This window comes from Camarhynchus parvulus, chromosome 24, assembly GCF_901933205.1.
Source record: "Camarhynchus parvulus chromosome 24, STF_HiC, whole genome shotgun sequence".
Taxonomy (NCBI): Eukaryota; Metazoa; Chordata; class Aves; order Passeriformes; family Thraupidae; genus Camarhynchus; species Camarhynchus parvulus.
Window position 1 is genome coordinate 1,311,169 of NC_044594.1, and position 23,704 is coordinate 1,334,872.

Sequence of the window (23,704 nt, forward strand, 5' to 3'; positions counted from 1 at the left end):
CTCTGACCCACAAAGAGCTGATTGGGAAAAATGTGTATTTCTGTGACCCACAGAAAGCTGACTGGGAAAAATGTGTATTTCTGTGACCCACACTACTGGCTAATTGAGAGACTACTCTTTGGTAAACAAATCTCTATGGCACATTCCACATGTTCCCAATACCAGGATTCACTGAAACCCTCAAATGCTGTTGGGTGGAGAGGCTGAGATGCCAAAGCAGCCTCTCTCCTGCTCAGAATCCTGTTTTCTGAGACAAAATCCCCTCATCTCCTCCTCTCATTCTGCCCCTACTAGACTATTTCCAGAAGGCAAAAGCTGCAAGTTCTGCTCCTTCAAAAGCACTCCAGCATGTCAAATTTAAACCAGGTGAGTGACAGAGATTCCTCCCTTCAGCGCAGCCCCTCCCAGGGCCCAGGGAGGCTCAGAGGCTCAGGGCTGTGCCACACTTACAGCTTTGTACTTGATCAGGTAGTGCCTGATCGGGGAGCCACCATCGTCCTGCTTGATGACGTTCACCTTGATGGAGTTGCCATCTTCTCCTATGTGACCTTCCAGCTTGGGGGCACTGGGTTCCCCTGCAACGACGGGGCATTCAGGGTTATTTGGGGAAAAAGAAGAAAAAAAAAGAAATTATCAAGGAAAAAGTGCTCATAAAAAATCAGAAAAATATTTTCTCATCCTCAGCTCAGGGTTTGAGCTGACCCAGACACAGAGCACACCGTGTGTTTGAGGTAAATATTTGCCACACCCAAGCGTTTCTTGCATTTGAAACACCAAATTTCCATTTTTGCGTGCGCTGGAATGGAATCAGTGAAAGAGATCCTCCCTCCCCCAAGAAAACCACAAAGCAATGAGCAATTCCTGTAAGAACTGCTGTGGAACACCTGGCAAACATCAGGAGGGGCTCTGTGGCTGCTCCTGAGGGATGGGATGTACAGAGCACCACTGGGAAGGACCCCGTGCCTCTCACACACACCCAGCTCTGCACTCTGAATTTGTTTAGAGGTTTTAGAGCTGCTGCACCACTTAAATGAGTGTGAAAGCACCTGAACAGAGCCCAGAGCACATCCCCTCACCCAGCCTGCACTGTGGAACTCCAGGGGATGCTGGAGAGAAATTCAGAGAAACTCCTTTGCTCCTCTAGCATAACTTCTCCTGCCTTTGCTCCTCTAGAATTTCTCCATTTCTAGGAGAAAAAGGCTGTCATGTCCCAGACTGCCACCAGCAGAAAATGGGAATGTCCCTTCCTCCTGCAGGGCAGGAGAGTTACAGGAGGGATTTACATCCCCAGCCCTGCAACCCACAGCTCCCACACTGCTCTTCCTCCCCAGCTCCTCAATGCCTCCAGGCCATGGAGGATCCCAGTCCCACCCTGCAGCTCTGCTAAAACAGCCAAATGCAGGAGGTCTGACTGCAGATTTGCACCCCTGGATTTGTGTCCAGCTCCTCATGGACAGCACAGGAAGGTTCATCTCCAAACATCCTACAGAAGTTCATCTTCAGAAGGAATCTGAAGCCCTTTCCCCTCCCTCCTGCCTTTCAAAGGAATATGAGCACAGTTTTTTGGTGAAACACCAGTGGGAAACTGCAAGGAGCTGTGATTTAAGATGCATTCCATGCTGCTGCACTGCTCCAAGGAGGGAATCAATCCCACTGCAGGAGTGTGGGACACACACATTTGTGTTTAACAACACAGCAGCTCCTCTGATGGGTGTAAAGAGGCAACTCTCCTTTTTTCCCAGGCTGTTTTGCTTTTCCAAATCCTTTCCGCTGCCTTTATCCCCACTGCAAGGCTCCCACACCCCCTGGATGTTCCAGATGTGGATCCCACCCTGGCACAGCTTTCCCAGTGCACACTGAACAGGAAAAGGTGACACGAGTGTGGTTTAAGGCACAGATAGACAGGAAATCCCCATCCTCACCTGGGCACATTGAACACATCAGTTAAACAAGCAGAGATATTTTTTCCTCCATCCCAAAAGACAAACAGCACCACAAAGTCCCTGCTTTTGGCTGTGGGGCTGAGTGGCAGGAGCTGCTCTGCAATAATTGTCCCGGTAGTCACCAAAACTCACAGGAACCAGAAGGCAAAGCCTGGTTCTGTCACCCTGAGCCCCAAAGCAGCTCCCTGGCCCTGCTCTGGCTGAGCCCTGAGCCCTCAGGAGCAGCTGGGCTGAATTCTCAGTTTGTGGCAGAGGGACAGAACAAGAGCAGCATCTCCTCGCTCCTTCCCCACTCCCCCATCTCAGAGATGATCATGAATTGATCATTAATGAGCACAGGGATCCCCAAGGGCTGAGGGAACACTGCACTTACAGAATCTGACCTTTCCTCTAACACAGCCTGCATTTTGTTCCCAGTGACTGAGCACTGAGAGTAACAGGGACATCCTCTGAAAATATGCTTATTCTTGATTTCAAATGTCAGAGATGCTGCTGTACTTTACACACAGCCATTCCCATGATTAATTACCTGCTCTGCTGAAACTTTTCTTCCTTTTCTTCACTTTGAATTATCTCATTTCTAGCTCCTGATTTCACCCCTTCCTCCCCCAATAGTTTAAATTCATTTCAGCTTTAAGAAACATTTCTCTTCAAAGAAAAGAACACTCCTAAGTGCTGAAAACCAACAGGTGGAGCAGTGCAAGCCCTGCTAAGGCATAGTTTTCTCTCCAGAAATAAGTGTTTATTTCATTTATCTCAAGCAGGTGGATGCAATCCAGACACAGGGCTGTAAAACGAAAACTGGGTTAGTGTGTCAAACAGAGGAAGAAGAAGTTTAGTGGGAAGAGTTTAGTCCAGCAGAATCAGCAACCCTATAATGAGTGAAGATGTGAGTAGCTGCAGAGAGAAGGTGGTCAGAGGAGGACTCATGCTCAGACATGCACGGGGGCTGCAAGGCAGAACAGCATCCAGGGGAGCTCCATGCTCGGCCAGGGCAGGAACCAGCCTGTCCCTCCCTCCTCAGCTCTAAAACAGGGGAACCCTTCAGGGACCCCCCTGCTGCTGCTGCTTGCCTGGGGAGAGCCAGTGGCTCCACAGAGCCCAGATCTCCTGCTGGATCACCAAATTTCTGATAAAATCCTCTCCATGCAGGAGGGTGCAGGACCCTGTGCTCCCAGGGACTGAGGCTGATGCTCAAACCTCCCCCAGCACACTCAGCAAAGCAGAAAAGGCCCAGGCAGGAGCTGCAGCTGTGAGAGGAGCAGCCTTTGCTGGGCTGGCATCCAGGAGAGCCCAGCCCTGCCAGGGGCAGCTCAGCTCCACAGGAACCCAGGGCCAGTCTGAGCAAGGCAATGAGGGCTTTTCTCCAGGCCCCCAAAGCTGCTGGTGGCAGGGGAGCTGAGGGCAGGGCTCTGAGCCACTGCATTTCCAATTTAATTCTCAGCCACTCCCTGCTAAGCCATCAGCACTCTGATCATCTGCTGCTGCAGAGGAGCAGGAAATGTTTCCTGATGTCCTCTCAACCCTTTGGTTTCTATTCAGGGCTTCCTTGCCCTAACACTGCTCTGCAGGATTGCAGAAATTCTTGGTTTTATTGTGATTTTCAGAGGGTGCCATGAGCACCAGGAGTGGGTGAAACTTGAGGTAGGGAGAAAAGAGAAAATGAAAAATCTCTTGAGGTTAAATCCCTGTCCAGCTGGCAGCAAGGAAAGGTCCTGCATCCTCCCTGTGCTCAGAGAGCAAACCTGGGGAATTCTGCAGCAGAGGAAGAAGGGGAGGGCTGATTCCTGCAATCTCTGAGCACCACAAAACCAGGACTGGGAACAGACACCAGGGAGAACCTCCAGGAGGGCAAAACCACAGAGAAAGAACAGGCTGGGGTCAGGGTGCAAACAGCAGCAGCAGAAATAAGGAACAAAAGCAGAGGTGCAGGAACAAGACAGGAACATCTCCCACCCTGCTGAACTCCAGCAGAGGTGCAGAAATGAGACAGGAACATCTCCCACCCTGCTGGATCCAGCAGAGGGAGACAGGACAGGGCTCTCTGTGCATGCAGCCACGTGGGGAGGTTACTGGTGTTAGTTCTGTTTTCCTGGCAAAGCCCAACCTAAACCCCTTCCCGGCCAAAAAGGTGATTCCAGAAGTCCTGGACTGTCAAAAGCCAACTCCTGCCTGGCTCTCCCAACTCCTCCTGTGGCTGGGGCAGCAGCAGAACAGGAGCTTCCCTGCCTGCCCTGCTGGGACTGGGCTCAGAGTGGAGCATGGCAGTGCCAGGAGCTGCTCTGCAGCACCCACCGCTGCTGCAGGCTGAGTCCAGCTCACACAGAGCCTGGCTCAACCATCTGCTGGGCACCAGCAGCTCCTGGGAGCTGAGTCAGCTTAAAGCCTGGCCAGGCTCAACCATCTGCTCCTTGTTCTCCTGGGGACCAGCAGCTCCTGGGAGCTGAGCTCAGCCTAAAGCCTTGCCAGGCTCAATCATCGGCTGAGCTCAGCCCAAAGCCCTGCCAGGCTCAATCATCGGCTGAGCTCAGCCTAAAGCTCTGCCAGGCTCAATAATCTGCACCTCAGCTTAAAGCCTCGCCAGGCTCCCAGGGCCTCGGTGGGAGGAATGAGGGGCTCTGGCAGGAGCCAGATTCTCCCTCTGATGAGATCTGTGTGAGGTCTGGCTCCCACCACAGTCTCTGTGTGCGCTGTTTCACAGGATTTATATGCAGAATTTTATACAGAGGGAGGATTTTATAACAGCATTTTACAGAGAGAGTATTTCATAACACGGCTCTCATTCTAGCTATGCTTAAGTTTTACTCACAATAAAAAGGGAATTATTTCTTAAATCAAATTGTGACACGCTCCAAATAACCAGATTTCACAGAATTCAGGATTACTTTTGAAGGCTACTAAACAGTGTGGATGTGTGCATATATCTCTATATAAATGTGTATTTTATAGGGTTAAAATGCTGCTAAAGCAACAAGAGAGAGGGTGCTCCCAGAACTGAGCCCTCACTTCCCATCAGATTCGAGTCTGTGGTTGGTCCCACAGAGAGGCAAAAGGATTTTGGTGCTCACTCCAGAGGATTTTTAGCACCTTCCTAGGACAGTTCCTTGCTGGACTCTGATTGTGAAGAAGCAAATGACTGAGCCAGGTGATTTTTTTGGGTTTTTTTCCCTCTTTTCCCTCCAAGTCTTTTCCAGTTCAATGCAGAGGACTGAAGTCGAGTTCTTCCCATGCAGACAGCGACGAGCAACTCCTCCAAAAAGGCTCAGTGGGATTTTTGTGGGGTTTTTTTTGTGTTTTTTTTTTTTTTGGAATTTGGAGATCCCACAGGGGAATCCTCACCCCAAAAGTCTAGGCAACCAATCAGAACAAAGTGTTTTACCTTCTGTTCACCAGCGAGGACGACATCATCAGCACCATGCAAGCCACATGACAAATTCACATGATACGCACGCACATGAGTTTGGTTGAAAGGAAAGTGGAGGAGGTCACATGGAAAATACAAAAAAATTAAAAAACTGATGTAAACAATGGGCAAGGGAAAAAAAATCAACAACAAAATTACAGAGTAAATAAAAATAGGAGCAAAATTAAATTAGCCAGCATATATCAGAAACACTGAGGGGGGGACAGTAAAACCGCCTGGAAAATAAGAATATTAAACCACAGCAAGCACTGAGTTATGGCCTTGTGTTAGGCACAACTGCGTCACTGCTTAGTCATACAAGGAACAAAAGGGACAAAATCATTGGAGTGAGTGCCAGGACTGCTGCAGGAATCCACAAAACTGCTGGGAAGAAAAAGGGAATTATTGTTACTCCGAGGCAGAGGAGGTGAAAGGGTCACAACCAGCCCAAAAGGAGGACAAACCACAAACCACGGCACCCCACAGTGGTGTGTCCTCCCTCTGCAGCACAAACTGCTCCTGATCAACAACAACAACAACAACAACAACAACAACAACAACAACAACAACAACAACAACTGCAGGAGAGAAAACCCTGCTGAGGGGATCATGGCCAAGGACATTTCTCACGCAGAAGCTGCGGCTGGATGGGGTCAGTGCAGGCAGTGACACCGAGGGGATGGGCTGGGCTCTGCCCCAGGACAGGGAATCCATCCCCAGTGGGATCCAGGACAGGGAATCCATCCCCAATGGGATCCAGGGACGCGGAATCCATCCCCAATGGGGCTCAGGGACAGGGAATCCATCCCTAATGGGATCCAGGACAGGGAATCCATCCCCAATGGGATCCAGGACAGGGAATCCATCCCCAGTGGGGCTCAGGGACAGGGAATCCATCCCCAGTGGGGCTCAGGGACAGGGAATCCATCCCCAATGGGACCCAGGGAATCCATCCCCAATGGGATCCAGGGACAGGGAATCCATCCCCAATGGGGCTCAGGGACAGGGAATCCATCCCCAATGGGATCCAGGGACAGGGAATCCATCCCCAATGGGACCCAGGACAGGGAATCCATCCCCAATGGGATCCAGGGACAGGGAATCCATCCCCAATGGGATCCAGGGACAGGGAATCCATCCCCAATGGGACCCAGGGAATCCATCCCCAGTGGGACCCACAGGAGGCAGCAGTTGCTGGCAGGGATGGGCAGTGCAGGAATGAGGAAAAATTAGCTGCCAGCTCAGCACTGAGCCCAGGCTCCCTTCTCCAATCACTGCAGAACTCCCATTTCTCACCCCTGTCTCACCCTAATGAGTGCTCTGGTAGTTCCCTGCTAATTTGATGTACAGAGAATTAAACCCTTAATCTTTTGGGTGCTCGTCTCTGACAAGATTAAGGATAGGCCATTACTGGGGAAAGAACTGATGGCACAAAATGTAAAATCCATTTGTTACAGCCAAGCTCTCAATCCATTCTCCTCAAAGCCAGGCTCACAGAACTCTGGGCACTGTGAAGGAGGGAGGTTTAGGAGTTGCTGTGAGGTTGCCTGGAAGGAAAATCCGTGTCTTCTGGTCAGGAAGAAACCTCTCCCAACCTGCAGCAAACTCAATATAACCTGAGATTTCACACCAGGCAAGAGAGGCTGTCTGTCCTCGGGAGAGGAGCTTTAGGTAAAGATCAAGGGCAGAGTTAGCAGCATGAAGAGAATAAAATGGTTTGGGTTGGAAGGATTATCCACTCCTAGGCAGAGGCACTTTCCACTTTCCTAGGCTGCTCCAAGTCCCCTCCAACCTGAAAAAAAATCCCCTTTTCCAAGTGAGCTGAACCATTGCAAGGCAAAACAGGTCCCAGAGCGGAGAGAGCTGCAACAAAAACATCAAAACTGGCCCAGAACTATTTCCTGGAGCAACCTCAGAGGGTTAAACCCAAGGAGAGACATCCCTAAAGCTCCTCCATGCCTCCAGACATCTCCCACTGATCCCACAGCCCCAAAAGCAGCAGAGAGAACCCTGCAGCCTCATTGGGTTTCTGTCCCTGCCTCCGTGGTGCCACAGGGCAGGTCTCATTCCCTAATTGCTGCTGCTGTCACTCCCTGAGCCCCAGGAGAGGCCAGGGGAGGGCACAGATCCCTCCCAGCAGCAGCAGGAATGAAATGAAGCAGAGCTGGAGCAGCACCTGCCCCGTGCCACTGCCCTTTCCCTGCTGCTGAATTCGTCACTGGCACAGGCTGCAGCGCAGCCCGGCATAGCAATGTGGGCACACACAAACAACAGCTCTGCTCCTGCTCACAGCCTGAGCCCCAGGGCAGGGGAAAAGGGAAACTTCCCCCCTCCTCCCCACACACAGCCCCCACACCAACAAAACCGTGGAAAATGGTTATCATTAATTAGCTCTTAGCAGCTTTTCTGGGCGAAGATTCTTTTTTTTTCAGAACAAACTGTTCTGTTGAACATGACCCCAGGTTCTCCCTGCAAGGGAAGCTGTGCCCAGCCCACACAGGAGCAGCCAGGAGGGAGTCTCTGCCTGCTGAGGGATAAAGGATGAGGAGCAGAGCCTGCCCTTCGGCCTCTCCAGCCCATCCTCCCAGGCTGACAGGAATGAAAAGGTCTCTTCAGCCCCTGGGTGCAGCAGGGACTGGGGTTTGGCATTTGGAAATGAAAATTACTGCACGAGGAACACGCTGCTGTGGCCACTGGCAGGTAAAGGACATTCAGAGCCACCTGTGAGACCATGAAATGTGCCAGCCATAAATGCATTCATTAGAATTAATTATAAATTCATTTGACTGGCCACACTGTCCTCTCCCTCCATCCCAACCCCAAGATCATCCCACACTTCATGCTTGGAGTGTTTTCCATTCAGAAAACCATTCCCACCCACCTCAGGTAAACACCTCAGTGACCACAAACACACTCTGGATTATTGCAAGGCACAAAAGGAGCTTTTGGCTCGGCAGAGACCATTAGTGACTCAAACCACACACATGCACCAGGGAACTCAGATCCTCACTGAGGGCTTTTCTTCTCCCTTGACCACCCAACCAAGGCAGTCTGAACCCAGCTCCCATCTCAAATTCTAATTCTATGGAATTCCAAATTCTATGGAATTTTCTGGAAGCCTGAGGCCTCTTTTAAGACAAGCAGGGCCCTGGGATCTCTCTTGCAGGGTATTTTACCTCCTCATTTGCATCTTCTTCCAGCAACCAATATCCCTAATTTTAATATCAACTGTATCTCCCTATATTCAAAGCAAACAGAGCAAGGCACGGCAGCAAGAAAATGATTTCATGCACTTCCCTTTTGCAAAGGCAGCTGCAACACTAAAATAGGGAACACTAAAGGAAACATTCCTTTAGGAAAGGATGATTGGGGGGTTATTCCTCTTTCTCTCCCTCTCTGTGCTTTTTCTGAGCCTTTAATTCCTGTTTTTCAGCCCGTGCTTGGCAGAAGGGGGGAAGGGGGGCAGCATGCTGGGATGTGAACATGCTCACACGGCACAATGCTGTCAGCAGCCAGCCCAGGGTGCCCCTGAGCCCTGGGATTGGGGGATCCAGGGCTCCAGCAGCCCCCAGAGCAGGGCCAGCAGCCCCAGGTACTCACTCAGAGCCACGGGGCTCAGGGATGCAGCAGCCGGAGCTGGGGTTGCTATGGAAACACAAGGATGCACAGGGTGGGAACCAGGGGGTGACAGCAGGGAAACAGGGCAGGGTTCAGGAGGAGGGGACTGAGGGGGACACCCAGCCCTGAGGCAGGGCTGTGTCACCCAGGGAGCTGCAGAAATCCTGCCCTGCTGCAGGCACGGGGGTCCTGGCAGCCCCAGGAGGGTCCTGGCAGCCCCAGGCAATGAGGAGGAGATGTGGGATGTGGGGTGATTGCACTGCTGGTTTTGTTCAGTGCTGGTTTGCACGTAAAGGTTTTTCGGTACTAGCCGCAGGAGATGTGAGATGTGGGGAGATTGCAGTGCTGGTTTGGGGCTGATTTCAGTGCTGGTTTGCACACAAAGGTTTTCTGGTACCAGCCCCAAAGGTATTTTGTATGCCAGGAATGAGGGATGGGAGATGGGGGTGGGGTGATTGCAGTGCTGGTTTGGGGTGATTGCAGTGCTGGTCTGGGGTGATTGCAGTGCTGGTTTGTACCCAAAGGTATTTTGGTAATAGCCCCAGGGAATGAGGAGATGTGAGATGTGGGACATGGGGTGATTGCAGTGCTGGTTTGGGGTGATTGCAGTGCTGGTTTGTACCCAAAGGTATTTTGGCACCAGCCCCACACACGCTCTCTTTGAACACTTTTGGGTTCAAACCCCACCCCTGTCATCCTCCAGCCTTTGTTCGGCTGCAGATTTGTAAGGAAAAGGAAATGAAGAAAAGCAGCAAATGGTTAAAATGAAAATACAAACTCAGGTCAACTCAGACACTCCTCCAATCTCCAGAATTCTCATCTGTGCCACTATAATCCATAATTATCACTAATTACCTCATGGAGAGGCCCTCTAAGATAGACAGAAACTTCTTTTTCTTACTGAGGGAAATTAAAGAAATCAAAATGACTTCAGACTTATCCCAGCAGGCATTAAAAATTGTGTCAGGTTTTACATTCAGACAGAGACTTTAAATAATAGGGCAAGGAAAACAAGTGGCCTTGGTTAATCTGAGCTGTAAAATTCCTGAGACATCTCTGTGACCTTCAAATCACTCTAGAGGGGACAAAAATCCCTCCTGCTGGTGACTCTGCCCACAAAGAGGTGACTGGAATGCCAGCAGAGGTGGAGAAAAGGCACTTTTGCGGGGCCATTTCCAGGCAGGGTCCGAGATGGGCTCTGGGAAGGAGCAGAGAACTGGGAGATGATCCCAGGGTGATCCCAGCTGCAAAGCTTCAAGGGCAGGATGAAATTGGAAATGAAAAATGAGTTAAAGGAGGGAGAACCGCAACTGACCCTGCACTGGGGAGTACAGAGGGACTGGCAGCTCGTTGCCACATGAAAACAGTAATAAAAAAGCAAAAGACTCCAGTCCAGAAGTGCTGGAATGTTCTGCAGAGCCACCTACCTGTCCCCAGGTGCTGGCCATGAGGCTGGGGCTGCAGCAGAGCTTCTCATGCTCGTTTTCCTCTCTTTTCCACTGCATTTCCCCCTTTTCCTGCAGCACTGCTGGGGATGCCCAGCCCTGCCCTCCCTGGGGGTTTTATCTCCAGTTCAGAAGGGATTGCCCCAATCCTCAGCCTGGGCTCTAACCCTGACCATCATCACCCTCATGTCATTATTTTTAATTATTGCTCCTGGAATTAATGGGATCCAAACAACCTCAGACTGCACAAATGTTCTGGGAATGCCTCCCAGTGCCTCCCTAACTGCTGCAGTTTGCAGCCCTGCCTGTCCATCTGTCCATCCATCCTTCCCTTTCCTGCTCCCCTACATCCACGCTTTTGCCCAATGCAATCTTTAGGGGAAACAGCACAAGCAGGATTCAAATTTTGGGTTAAAAAGAAAAATACTAAAAAATAATAAAATAAAATAATAAATAATATTAATAAAAATATTTAAAAATCCTCTCTCAGGAATCTCAAAGAAGCTTCTCTCCTTGTAATCTTGGGAGTAGCAGCAGCTCCCCACAGGGAGGCACTGATAAATGCAATAATGCTCACTGGGATAAAGAGGTTTTTTGTAGCTCCATTGATCAGGTTTGATTGGAAAGGCACAAAGCTATGGAGCCATCTCCACTTTTCACTCACAATTACACAAATCCATCACATTTCTGACTCATTTTGCACGGGGAAGTGGGGAACATGCCATTTTTTAAAAATTTAGTATGAGGTTTATTTATTTATTTAATCACACAATCTACACAAGTGCTGGAAGACTGTCCAGTGGTAAAGTCATTAGTGAGAAGAGGAAAAAAAATTGAATTTTTTTTTCTTCAATTTTGTGCTTTCAAATTTGTGGAGATATTCAAAATGTTGAAGTTTTTGGTTGGCTCTGGTCTAAACCAGATCTGCAATTTGGCTGAATTGATTTCCCTGAATGATCTCAGTATCATTAAAATTGAACTGTTTTTAGTGGATTCATAAATATGAAGCCTTCCACTACTCCACTCTGAGTCAACAAGCTATAATTATTTTTATTATTATTATGATTAGATAATCACTACATTAAATATCCCAACTGCATGCTGCAGAGCACAGACAAAGAGTTAACCCCAATTCTGTTCTAAACAAGAGCAGAGAGGCTACTCCAGAGTCAGTGTGGTTAGGGAATGAACACTACCAGTTACTCCAGTGCTACAGCCCCTGAGAGGAAAAAGGCACTAAATTAAAAGCTGGAAAAGTTAGAGGAACACTCTAAAAACACAAAAAGAGAGAGTGAAAGAAATGCAGAGAGCACTTACGTGGGTGAGGGATGCCTGCAGTTTATCCATGGATGGGACACAGACCAAAAACGAAATAAAAAAGACAGAAATAGACACACAGAAACAAAAAAAAAAAAATAAAATATAAATGTAGAAGATGTGAGGAGACAGAGAATATGGAGCTGGAAAATCAGCATCCCAGGTGTGCCCTGCACAGCTCAGGGGACTCCAGGCATGCTCGGGGTGGGCAGGGACAGCCCTGGGTCCAGCACAGGGGTCTGGAGAGAGAATTCAGCTCAGGGGTCTGGAGAGAGAATTCAGCACAGGGGTCTGGAGAGAGAATTCAGCTCAGGGGTCTGGAGAGAGAATTCAGCTCAGGGCTGGGAGCAGCAGTCAGGGCCGGATGCAGGAGCAAAGGGACAGAACCAGGTCAAACAGCTCTCCCTGCCTGCTCTGGTCACACCTGCCCTGCCCACTGCACCTTTCATCCTCTCCTCCTGCTCTCCTTCCCACCCCGAACAGATCCCTGGGGTTTAACTCTTCCCTGGAAGAGGAGCACAGTGCTGGGCCACAGCAGAACATGGACATGGCCCAGGCAGAGCAGAGAAGAGCCTGAGGAATCCATGGAATCCCCTCCAGAGCTGCAGGGGCATCTCAAACAGAGCAACCCTCCCTCCTTCACCTTCCACAGCCCAAGGCCGCTCCTGTGCTGAACACCTCAACGTGGAAAACAAACCTTGTGACAGTGACATCACATTCTCTGTGACCAAACCCCTTCTCAGCTGCTTTTCCTCATTACAATTCTCCTTGACAGCCCCTTCTCCTTGGCACCACCAAGGCTGAACTGCAACCACCAACCAGCGCACACGGAACAACTCCTCCCTTCAGAGAAACCTTTCAACCACCAACAAAACCCAAACCCACAGAGAAACCGGAGGGTGCAGCGAGGTCTGTGAGAGAGAAGAGGTGAGATCCATGCACGGAGAGGCTGCAGGGGACGCTGGGCTGGGCTGTACTTACGGACTGGCTGCGTCTTGAACTCGGCGGGCGGGCTGAGCTCCCCCACGCCCTTGCCATTGACTGCTGACAGCCTCACTGCATAGGTGGTCTCAGGCTTCAGCCCCGTGATGGTCACTGTCCCCTCCACGTTGGCTGGGGGGAGAAAAAGCACAGAAAAGCTCAGGGCTCCAAGAAAGAAATGAACAAACTTTGTTTGTCCCCATGCGGGGAGAAAAGGGATAAACGGACCCGGCTCTAGCTGGGATCACACCACTGCAGTGGGGAATAAAATAAGAATTTCAGCTCCACATGGGATTGGTGCTGGAGGATTAAGCACTGGAACAGAACTCTCCCTTTTACAGCCCTCCCCAAATCAAAATTATTTTGCTTTATTTGACTCCAGGATGGATTTTGTGCCACAAGCACTGCTATAGATCACCCCAACAGGACGGGTTTGCTGCTGGAATAGCAGAGTTTATTTTCCAAGGGGGACCAAGGGGTGACAGATGAGGGTTCAAATGCCTCCTGTGAGAAGCAGCAACTGAAAACTGCAATTCCAAGCACAGGGTTCTTCACCCTGCTGGGACTGAGCTCTCAGCAAAGCCCAACCCTCATTTCCAGTTAAAAATTCCACCTGTCATTCACAGCAAATGTTTAAAATGTAAAAACGTTTAAAAACTTGTCTGGAGCCTCCAACCTGAACCCTCCACCCTCCCTGGACAGGAAAGTCAATGTTTTTCAGTGCTGGTGGGAAGGAACCAGTTTTTATTGTCACTCCTACCTTCCTTGGCATCGTAGAGCCTGGAGTGCCAGTCCCCCTCGCCCAGGGCCCTCCACTCCGCCTTGTACCTGAGGATGGGCACCCCGCCCGTGGCCTCGGGCTCCTCGAACTCCACCTGGGCGCTGCTGGAGTAGGGCTCCACCCTGCCGATGGAGGGCGAGGAGGGCGTGTCTGGGGACAAGGGACAGCAGCGGTGAGACACAGAGCTGGGCAAGGAGCTGGGAGCAGCCCACAGCCCCTGGGTACACAGAGCACAGGACAGGGTAGGGCTGAGCCTCACAGAGGGTTTAGGCAGGCTTAGAGATGTTAATTAGCGCAGAGATGTTAGTTTTGTCTCCTCTCTAAGAGGGTGGAGACTGCCAGTGCCTTCTCCAAAAGAGAACAACCAGGGCAGTGCAGCAAACGGTCACTTGTCCCCAGTGTCCTGACGTCTGGGTGCCACTCTGTCCCCAGTGTCCTCCCCTCCCGCCTACACTCTTCCCCTGCCCTGGACAGGCTCTGAGTTCTGGGTGTCACTCTGTCCCCTCTGTCCCCTCCTCAGGGCTTGCAGTCCTGGATGTCACTCTGCCCCCAGTGTCCTTTCCACTCCTGGGTGCCACTCTGTCCCCTCTGTCCCCTCCACAGAGCTCTGTGGTGGGAATCCATGAAATGAGAGGGTTTTGGGAAAGCTGCAGAAGGCCTCAGAGACAGCGGAACTGTGATTGGAGCTGAGCAGTAGCCATGAGATTGGTCAGCAGAAAAATTATGTAAAAAGTAGAAAATAAAGACAAATAGAACAATGGTCTGTGTATTAATGCTTGGCTAGAATGACTCCCTAAGCTCCAGAAAAGTTTATCTAGTGAGATATTAGGAAGTTTTAAGTTTTATAATGGAGCTTAATAATCCCCGGACGTGCCCCTGTGGCACCCTGGAGCCCTCCCAGGCTGGCCCAGCTCTGAGGTGCTGCAGCTCAGCTGCTGTCAGGGGGTTTGCTGAGTTGGGGTGCCCAAATCCAAGATCACAGCTCTGGGAGCACAAGGAAGAACAAGCCCCTGGAGAAACGAGGGACCAGGGATGCTGAGCAGCTCCAAGGCAGCAGGAAATGTGTGAACAGCCTCTCTGAAGGCAGGAGCTGCTCTCAGGAGGCAGCAGAGCAGGGCCCCTGCGTCCCCCACCCTGGCTGCCCTCCCTGCTCACCTGCCTGCACCAGGATGAACTCGGAGGACTCCTGCCCGATGCGGTTCACAGCCGTGCAGTTGTAGTTCCCAAAGTCATTCTCTGAGTCTGGGGTCACCTGTGGGGGCAAGGAAGGCTCAGGTGGGATCACAAAACCCTTCCCACTCTGCCGAGGCACCCTGAGTTTCACTGGGGAGAAGCTGCAATAAAATCCAGGTGTTTGTGCTCCCAGGGCTGTCCATGGGGGAGAGAACTGCAATGAGCACAAAGCAAAGAGGGGCTGTCTCTTCTGCTACCTGATTTTCTTTTTCTTCCATTTCCTGCTCCTCTTTACCTTCCACAGCCTGATTTTCTCAGGATTACATGCCAGAAACACCACCCCAACTTCATTTCTACCAAGAGGACCAGACTGAACTCCTTCATCATCACTTATCTGATGGCACTCCTGGCTTCTCCTCACCTCCAGGTAACTTGCTGAGGGGGTGTTGTAGATCTTGATGTTGCTGTAGTTGGAGCTGGGGAGCAGCTGCCCATCCCGGAACCAGGAGATGACAGCACTGGGGTAGGCAAACACCTCACAGGTGATGTTCACCCGGTTTCCTTCCCAGGTGTACACGGCCACAGGGCCCTGCAGCTTGGGGGCATCTGGAAGACACATTTGGGAAGAAAATTGGAACCAGCTGAGCTCCCAAAAAAGCCTCCCTGTAAGGATCCCTTGGCTGGAGTCCACCTCAATGCGGGAATCTAATATGGGAAATGGGAACTGTCCTCTCCTCCAGGGCGTGGGGAACATCTCCTGCTGAAGGGCACAGAGAGAAGGGCAGCGTGGCAGGAGCACACAGCAGGATGGGGCTGGGAAGGTGTTCTAGGGGAGAACTTGACTCCTGAGAAATGGGACTGCAGCAGATCTGTGGTGAGGAGCAAAGAGCACCCAGGCAGAGAGAACACCCTGCAACCTCTCACACGGAGACTTTCACCAGCCTGAGCTGCTTCTGAATAACAGAGAGAGTTATTGCAGCCCCTGACTTGTAAGTAATTTCTCTTTCTTTCCATCGCTGTGTTACAGCCCTTTGTAACAGTGATAAATGGAGTATCTACCTGACCCTTTTTTTCCCCTTATATAATATAAACTGGTTTTTAGTTTAAATAAAAATACTTCTCACCCTCTACACCCTCACCCTCAGCACCACCCAGGGCAGGGAACAGGGAAGGAATCAGCCCCCCCAGAGCACTTACACTGCACCTCCAGGTACATGGCCTGCGAGTCCTGGCCGATGGTGTTGCTGGCAGTGCAGATGTACTCGCCCGCGTCCGTGTACTGGATGTCCTTGAGCGTCAGCGAGGAGACGCGAGCGTGGCTGCGCACCACGATCCGCCCGTCCAGCGTCTGCGACAGCACAGCCCATCAGGGGCAGCCCTGGGCACCCAGCAGGGCACACAGCCTGCCCTGGAGGGGCACACAGCCTGGGCACCCAGCAGGGCACACAGCCTGCCCTAGCGGGGCACACAGCCTGCCCTAGCGGGGCACACAGCCTGGGCACCCAGCAGGGCACACAGCCTGCCCTAGCGGGGCACACAGCCTGGGCACCCAGCAGGGCACACAGCCTGCCCTAGCGGGGCACACAGCCTGGGCACCCAGCAGGGCACACAGCCTGCCCTAGCGGGGCACACAGCCTCCTGCAGCCCTGGGCACCCAGCAGGGCACACAGCCTGCCCTAGAGGGGCACACAGCCTGGGCACCCAGCAGGTCACACAGCCTCCTGCAGCCCTGGGCACCCAGCAGGGCACACAGCCTGCCCTAGCGGGGCACACAGCCTGCCCTAGCGGGGCACACAGCCTCCTGCAGCCCTGGGCACCCAGCAGGGCACACAGCCTGCCCTAGAGGGGCACACAGCCTCCTGCAGCCCTGGGCACCCAGCAGGGCACACAGCCTGCCCTAGCGGGGCACACAGCCTCCTGCAGCCCTGGGCACCCAGCAGGGCACACAGCCTGCCCTAGAGGGGCACACAGCCTGGGCACCCAGCAGGGCACACAGCCTGCCCCTGGCAGCCCCAGGATGGCACACAGCCCATCAGGGGCAGCCCCAGCAGGGCACACAGCCCCAGCCCAAGGCAGGCCCAGCATGGCACACAGCACAGCCCATCAGGGGCAGCCTTGGGCACCTCAGGAACACCCCAGGATGGCACACAGCCTGCCCTGGGATGGCACACAGCCTGCCCCTGACCTGGCAGCCCCAGCAGGGCACACAGCCTGCCCCTGGCAGCCCTAGGATGGCACACAGCCTGCCCCTGGCAGGGCACACAGCCTGCCCCTGGCAGCCCTAGGATGGCACACAGCCTGCCCCTGGCAGGGCACACAGCCTGCCCCAGGCAGCCCCAGCACGGCATACAGCCTGCCACAGCCCCAGGACAGCCCCAGGATGGCACACAGCCTGCCCTGGGATGGCACACAGCCTGTCTCAGTCCCAGGGTAGCCCCAGCATGGCACAAACCCTGCCCTGGGATGGCACAAACCCTGCCTGAGGCCAGGTGAGAGCAGCAGGGGCAGCTCCCTGGCACTGTGTGTGCAGTGGCTCAGAGCACTGAGGGGAAGGGGGAACATCAGAAGAAGGAGCAAAGTCTCAGAACACCATGCAAACCCAGAACAAAGCTTCTCCCCAGGGTGGGAAATGCAGAGATCCAGCATGCAAAGAGAAGAAAAAAAAAAGGAAACCTCACCAAAAGCTTCCAGCCCTCCCTGTCCCCTCAGCAATACTGGTTTTATCTCAGTGCCCCTGCTCAGAACTTTCACCTGAACGTGGCACAGCAGGAGAGGAAAGGGCAGTGAAAAGGACAAGAAAGCCTCTAGAGACAGCCCTGCCCCAAGAAAACTCCGGAACCTCTTCCCATGCCGAGAGAGTGTGGGGATGCCACTGACAGAGAGAAACAAGGAGTGTAAAATCCCAGGGGACTGCCAAGGGACTGCACCCACCCAGCCAAGCCAGGCTGCCTGGTTTCCCTCTCCAGTGTCACCAAATCCATGAGAACACAAAGCCAGGGACTCCTCTCTCCCTCCTGCTGCTCCTGCCTCAGCCTGGAAGCTTTAGCTCCCCGCTCTCGTTTCTGATTTTGCAGCACAAACACCAGGGCCAAAATCTGGCACCCTCAGGGCTGTGCCTGCTGCTGCATCCTGCCACCCTCCAGGAGCATCTGGTTCCTTGGAAGGTGCAGGACAAGTGCTGATAAATGAGTAAAACCCTGAGGGTTTCCAACAGCCAAATGTACAAAAAGCATCTCTGGCGTCTCAGACCTCTGGGCCTGAGCTCCTCTCTGTGCTGAGACTGACAAAGTTTCTACAAATAAATCTCTTTTGTCACCTCAGTTAGCTCCAGTACCAGCTCATGGGCACCAGGCCAATTTCAAATGCACAAAAATAGCATCTTGTGATGACACATAAACAACTGGGTGTATTTCTCTCCTCTCTCCTGCAATTCCCTGCTGCAGTCCCTGGCCAGTGCCACGAGCCACAGACTCCATCCCTGCCCTGGAGCAGTTATTCCATGGACATGTGGTGCTGTGGGCATCATTTCAGAGCCTGACATGAAACACAGTGGTGCCACACCACCAAAATCTGCTTTTATCTCACTGCCCTGCTCTCCTTCTGCCTGACTCCAGATTTCCCTCCCAACCCCAGCTCATTCCAGCAGCACCAGGGCTCCAAAAAAAAAATTCTCAATATTTGTCTCTGGGACCTCACCAGAAGAGTGGAAAGGACAAAACAAGCGTGGGATCACCAGAGGTGATTCTAGAAAAGGCACTTTTACACCCAAATGCCTCCTGCCTTTCTCCCACTTCCTCAAGATCCACCCCAGAGGAGAGCCAGGAAATCATGGCCAGGGAGGATTCCATGAGCAATGCAACTCCTTCTGAAAATAAAGCTTGGGTTTTTTAATGCAAAAAGGCAAAAGGGAAGAAAAAGAGAGATCAGGAAGAACACTCTAAGGAAGAGAACAAGGCCTAGCCAAGAAAGCACATTGAGGTGTTCTCTCTCCCCTGCTGCAGCCCACCAGGGGCTCTGGTGCTGGAGACAGGACAGGCAGGAGTTTGGGAGCCAGATGTTGACACCTGCAACCCTTTCACTCAAATCCCCCAATTGCAAGGCTCAAAATAACAAACTCCTAGTGCTGGGGGGAGCAGCTCAGTGAATCACTCCTCAGAACAGAGCAGGATGTTCTCTCTAGTGCCAATTATTGCAATTTATCCTACTGCAGGCATTCCCCCAGTTCTGGCCATGCCCTGGGGCACAGCCACTGTGAGCACAGCTCAGGGCCAGAGGGGGAGAGCAGAGACAAATAAACTGCATTTATGCCCCTGCCCTTCACCTTCTGGAGCTTTCAGCTTTCCCAAACAAGGGATAAATCATCCAGGGATAATTCTGCACAGTCCTGCCTGCTCCTCAGCCCCTTCCCAACCCCTGAAAACCCCAACCCAGGCAGGAATTGCACTGAGGAACAGGAGGCGTCTCTCCTTGCCCTTTTCTTGCAGAGCAGTGTTCGATATTTGTATTTAACTGCAGCCCTGAACACTCCCAATGCTTCACCCATGCCCAGCTGCCAGTCTGGGTGAGACTGGGGGTACCCAGAGATGCTGCCAGGACTGACTTCACCTCCTCACCCGAAATTCCTCCAGTAAAAGTGGAATATTTAATGCCAAACATTCCCTGACCTTCCTCCTGCTGCTGGAATCCATTGCTAAAAGCCCTCAGGCAACTTTAAAGCAATTTAAAAGCAATTTTAGAGAGATATCCTGCACTCCACTGGGGTATTTTAAGACACAGAGGCAGTAAGAAATTTAGAGACAGCAAACTTAATAGTATTAGTGCTCATATTAATCAAAAGCTGGAGAGAGAGAGCACAGAGAAAACACTGGGGCAGGGAGGGGACAGCTGGGACAGGAATTCCTCTGAGTCCTGGGGAGATGCAGCGACTCAAATTCCAAATTCTTCAGTGCAAACTGCTCTGAGAATCTGATGCCTCCACCTGCCACAGCCCAACAGATTATTCTGAAGGGAGAATGGGCAGGATCTCCCCGTGAAACACAGCTGGGGGGTGCTCAAGTTACAGCTTCCCTTTGCTCCGTCTCTGCGATTTAGGATGGCCTCAAAATGATTTAAAAAATCAGAGCCTCCACAAAGTTGATCCTAAAAATACAAATCCAAGTCACCCAGTTCTGACAGCTCATTTTGTTCTCCACCTGACCCCTGTTATTTGCTTGGGAACTTTCCTTCTGGTCCATTTTGAAGCAAGAGTGCTACAAATCAGCTGCATTATTATTATTATTATTATATTATTATTATTATTATTATTATAGCACAGCACTGAATGTGAAATAAAATCAAACCACATTTGCACCAACCCCAGTCCCTGCATTATCCCACCTCCCCCTCGCTGACCCTCAGAAACCAAAGACAAAGGGAAATAATTGAGCAATTTGGAGCATTTTCTGGAGAAATGCCCCTCGTGCATGGTTTCTCTGCATTGGTTTGGAAATGGAGCAGGATGCAGTTTCCTTTACACAGAAGGTCAAACTGAAGGAGTGCCATGAGCAAATAGGTGAGTTGGCTGGAGCAGAGGAGGCTTTTCTGGGGAAAAATGACTTTCCCAAAAGACAGGTTGCTGCTGATTCTTCCCTCTCTGAAAGAGAGGATGATTCACACTGGCAGCACAGAAAAAAATGGCGAAAAGAGCATTTTACATTTGCTTTTCATTTTAATTGCCTTTCCTTTCATTTTTAGGTGACAAGCAGAGTTCCTCACTCCCAACACAGCCGCTTTGCTCATCCAAAAATTGCATCACTACATGCCAAGCATTTTCTACCTCTAGAAGCTGCTCCTTGTATGTACTGCTAATTTAAGTGGGTCAAATTAATGCTTGTTTAGTTGGTTACTGCACTAGAGATCTGTTAATCTGTGATGCTTAGAAGAGAAACCAAAAACCAAGAACCTAAAGAAGTTTTGCTAAAGCTCTGATAATCTGATACCTCTTGTTTCTCGGGCCGGGTCCACGAAGCCTGGAGAGAACAGATATAGAACACAACAACAACGACAGAAAAAAAGCAATAAGAGTTTGTCAAAGGTTGCTTTCAGGTACCAGTGTTTGCAGCACATTGAGCTGGGTGCACATGCAGGCTCCAAGCTGAGCATCTCCTCTGTGTGGGGTGGGGGATCACAGCTTCCCTCTCCCATCAATTTCAGGCTGGAATTCACCATTTCACAGCCTCTGCTTTGGTCTTTAAATGGCTAAAAAAGGCTGCTGGCACCTCGAGGCTGATTTATTACATCAGGGACTGTTTCCTTTGTCACATCTCACCTTTCCTACACACCTGGTGCTCAGGAAGTGCCTCTGCCCACTGAGCTGCAGAGGGCAGACCCGGTGTTGTGCCCCTGGTCTCTTTACCACCCCACACTGATTAATTAATGCTAATTAATGTGCTCATCATGCATTTGGAGGCCTGGTTCCATGCAGGCTGTGCCAGGAGGAGGAGCAGCCCCAGCCCCAGCTCCCTGTGCTCAGGGATGGCAGCACCCAGCCCCAGAGCAGTGAAACATGCCCAAACCTCACTGCAAAGCAAATATTTCCCACTCAGAGGAAGCCACCAGCAGCAAGGACCACGTTCCCTGTGGCTCACAGAGAGCCAGGTTGCTGTGTTCCATTCCCCTCCATAATTTGTATTTCAGCTCTCTATGATTTGTTCAGGAGTCAAAAGTCACCAGGGTGGCAGCACTGGCTGTGAGGCACAGTGACATTGTGGGGGTGTCACAGCACACACGGGTGACAGGGATGGAGATGGAGGCTCAGGGAATGAGGGTCAGAAACAGAGCCCTGCTGCCAGGGGACACTGAGGTAGCACAGATGGGACACAGAGCTCTCTGACAGCGCCTCAGGGGACAGCAATGGGCTGGCTGCCACTGGGACAGGAGCTCACCCAGCCTGCAGGGCTGGGACCCTCCCAGGAGCTGCTCATTTCTGGGTGCATTTATCCTGCTCAAAGCTGAGCAGGAGCCCACTAGTGCAGAATAATCCCTTTGTTCAGGCCCAGGGATGTCCCTGTGAGTCCCCTGCCACTGCTGCTCTCTGTGGTGTCAGCACACGGGGACACTTTTCATCCTGGGGTGTCAACATAAAGGAGGATGAAAAAGGAAAAAAAAACATTCCCAAGGGCTCAGAATTTCTCTGCAGTGACCCTTGGGAAGGGGGGAAGAGGCAGAGCCACATTCCCCACCCCAGGGGTGTGATGGTGTTCACAGGGGTCTTAGGATGAGGGGAAAGACGGAGATCTGACTCTATATTTCAGAAGGCTTGATTTATTATTTTATGATTTATATTACATTAAGACTATACTAAAAGAATAGAAGACAAGGTTTTATCTGAAGGCTAGCTAAGCTAAGAATAGAATCAGAAAGAATGATAACAAAGATAGCTGTCTCAGACTCTCTGTCTGAGCTAGCTGGGCTGTGATTGGCCATTAATTATAAACATCTAAGATGGGCTAATCAAAGATCTACTTGTTGCATCCCACAGCAGCAGATAACCATTGGTTACATTTTGTTCCTGAGGCCTCTCAGCTTCTCAGGAGGAAAAAATCCTAAGGAAAGGATTTTCATGAAAAGATGTCTGTGACCCAGGGGAATTGAAGATGTTGTTTCCATCTATGTTTATTTTATGGGCATTAACCTGAAATTAAGCCAACACAAAAGAAAAAGATAAACTTTTATCTTTTGTGAAGAGAAAAGAGAGAATCCCAGACTAACTCTTCCTCACCCAGATACAGAGCAGCTCCCCACAGCACCAGGCAGGGAATGAGGGGGAATCCAAGGCCTCAGACCCTCAGATTCCTAAATTATGGAAAACTCCTCCAGCTGCTTTGGGTGCCAGCAGCACAGAGCTGAGAGAGGCCCAGACACCAGAGGAAGGATGGGCTGGGCTCTTTCCTGGAATTCACCTGTCACACATCTGAAATTCAGCCAAGCCACTCAGAACCATGCAGAAATCTGCATTTTCCTGCTCTCAGATCCATGCAGAAATCTGTGTTTTCCTGCTGCAGGAACAGGGAAAGGCCCAGTGACAGCACAGGGGTTAAACTGAGTTTGGGATGCAGGAGGGAGAATTCAGAGCTGATCTCTCTGCTCTTCACCCCTTTATTGAGAAGATGCTCCCTTTGCTTTCTGCCCTGCAGGGAATGGTGAGCAGGGGGAGCAGCTCCAGGAGATCCAGCCCTGCATGAAGGATCAGGGACCTGCAGAGTTTTTCCCTGCCATCCCCACAGCTGAGCTCTCCCAGGCTGGGACAGCCCAAAATCTGCCAGGAGACACAGCTGAACTAAATCCTCCTTTTCCTTTGGGGCTTTGGGTAGGTTTTCCAGAATGTTTTGGGAGTTAAGGCATCTCTACACCTCTAAAACCTTCACTGAGGGATCATTACAAGATCAAACAACAAAGCAAGAGAGAAGCATCCAAGTACCTGGATAACAGAAATGTTCAAAAGTAGGCTTGATAATTCTAAAAATAGCATTGTCTGTCCTGCACCAAAGACCATCCAGTTCCCTGTGCTGTCCCAGAGAAAGAAAGTGGAGAATAAACTGAATATATGCGTTTGTAACAGAATATTTAATAGAATTAAATATTCCAATAGAATTTGTAGTGGAATATTTATAGAGCTGTTCTGACCTCAGGATTTTCTGGACGTCTGAAAGGTTTCCCTCAACTCAGAGCACAAGAGAGAGAATGAGAAAAGTACAAGACAAACCAAAACAAAATGCACACACACACAAAATAATCCAGCCTAGAAAGTGCATGGGATATGATAATGTTTGCCCTGAAGGTTTGAACCAGCCCATGAACACATGGCAGCACCTCAAACCTTGGCTTTTCCCCCATCTCCAAGCGTCAGAGCATGAACATTCCCCTTGCTATTGATCACCCACCTGAGAGCAGCAAGCAGAGTCTCAAAAACCAGCAAAAATGAGTTAGCAGTTTTGCACTGAGCTGTGATGGTTTCACTGGCCTCAGAGGGGGGGCTCCTCTACCACTTATTCAGCTTTTCCAT

At 51.1% G+C, this 23,704-nt stretch overlaps 1 protein-coding gene across 8 annotated transcripts in view; it reads right to left on the minus strand.

Annotated features, from left to right (window-relative positions):
- NCAM1 (neural cell adhesion molecule 1) overlaps window positions 1-23,704 on the minus strand; it is an 89,434-nt gene that overhangs the window by 18,409 nt on the left and 47,321 nt on the right. For 3 of the 8 annotated variants that reach the window (XM_030965089.1, XM_030965092.1, XM_030965094.1), the window contains exons 9-16: window positions 15,859-16,009; window positions 15,083-15,267; window positions 14,644-14,740; window positions 13,468-13,638; window positions 12,708-12,839; window positions 11,727-11,741; window positions 5,323-5,325; window positions 451-575 (exon numbers count right to left, since the gene is read on the minus strand). In XM_030965089.1, the coding sequence (XP_030820949.1) occupies window positions 451-575; window positions 5,323-5,325; window positions 11,727-11,741; window positions 12,708-12,839; window positions 13,468-13,638; window positions 14,644-14,740; window positions 15,083-15,267; window positions 15,859-16,009 (879 nt within the window). The remainder of the gene's footprint in view (window positions 1-450; window positions 576-5,322; window positions 5,326-11,726; window positions 11,742-12,707; window positions 12,840-13,467; window positions 13,639-14,643; window positions 14,741-15,082; window positions 15,268-15,858; window positions 16,010-23,704) is intronic. The other 5 variants (XM_030965090.1, XM_030965093.1, XM_030965096.1 and 2 more) reach the window with 2 other exon arrangements.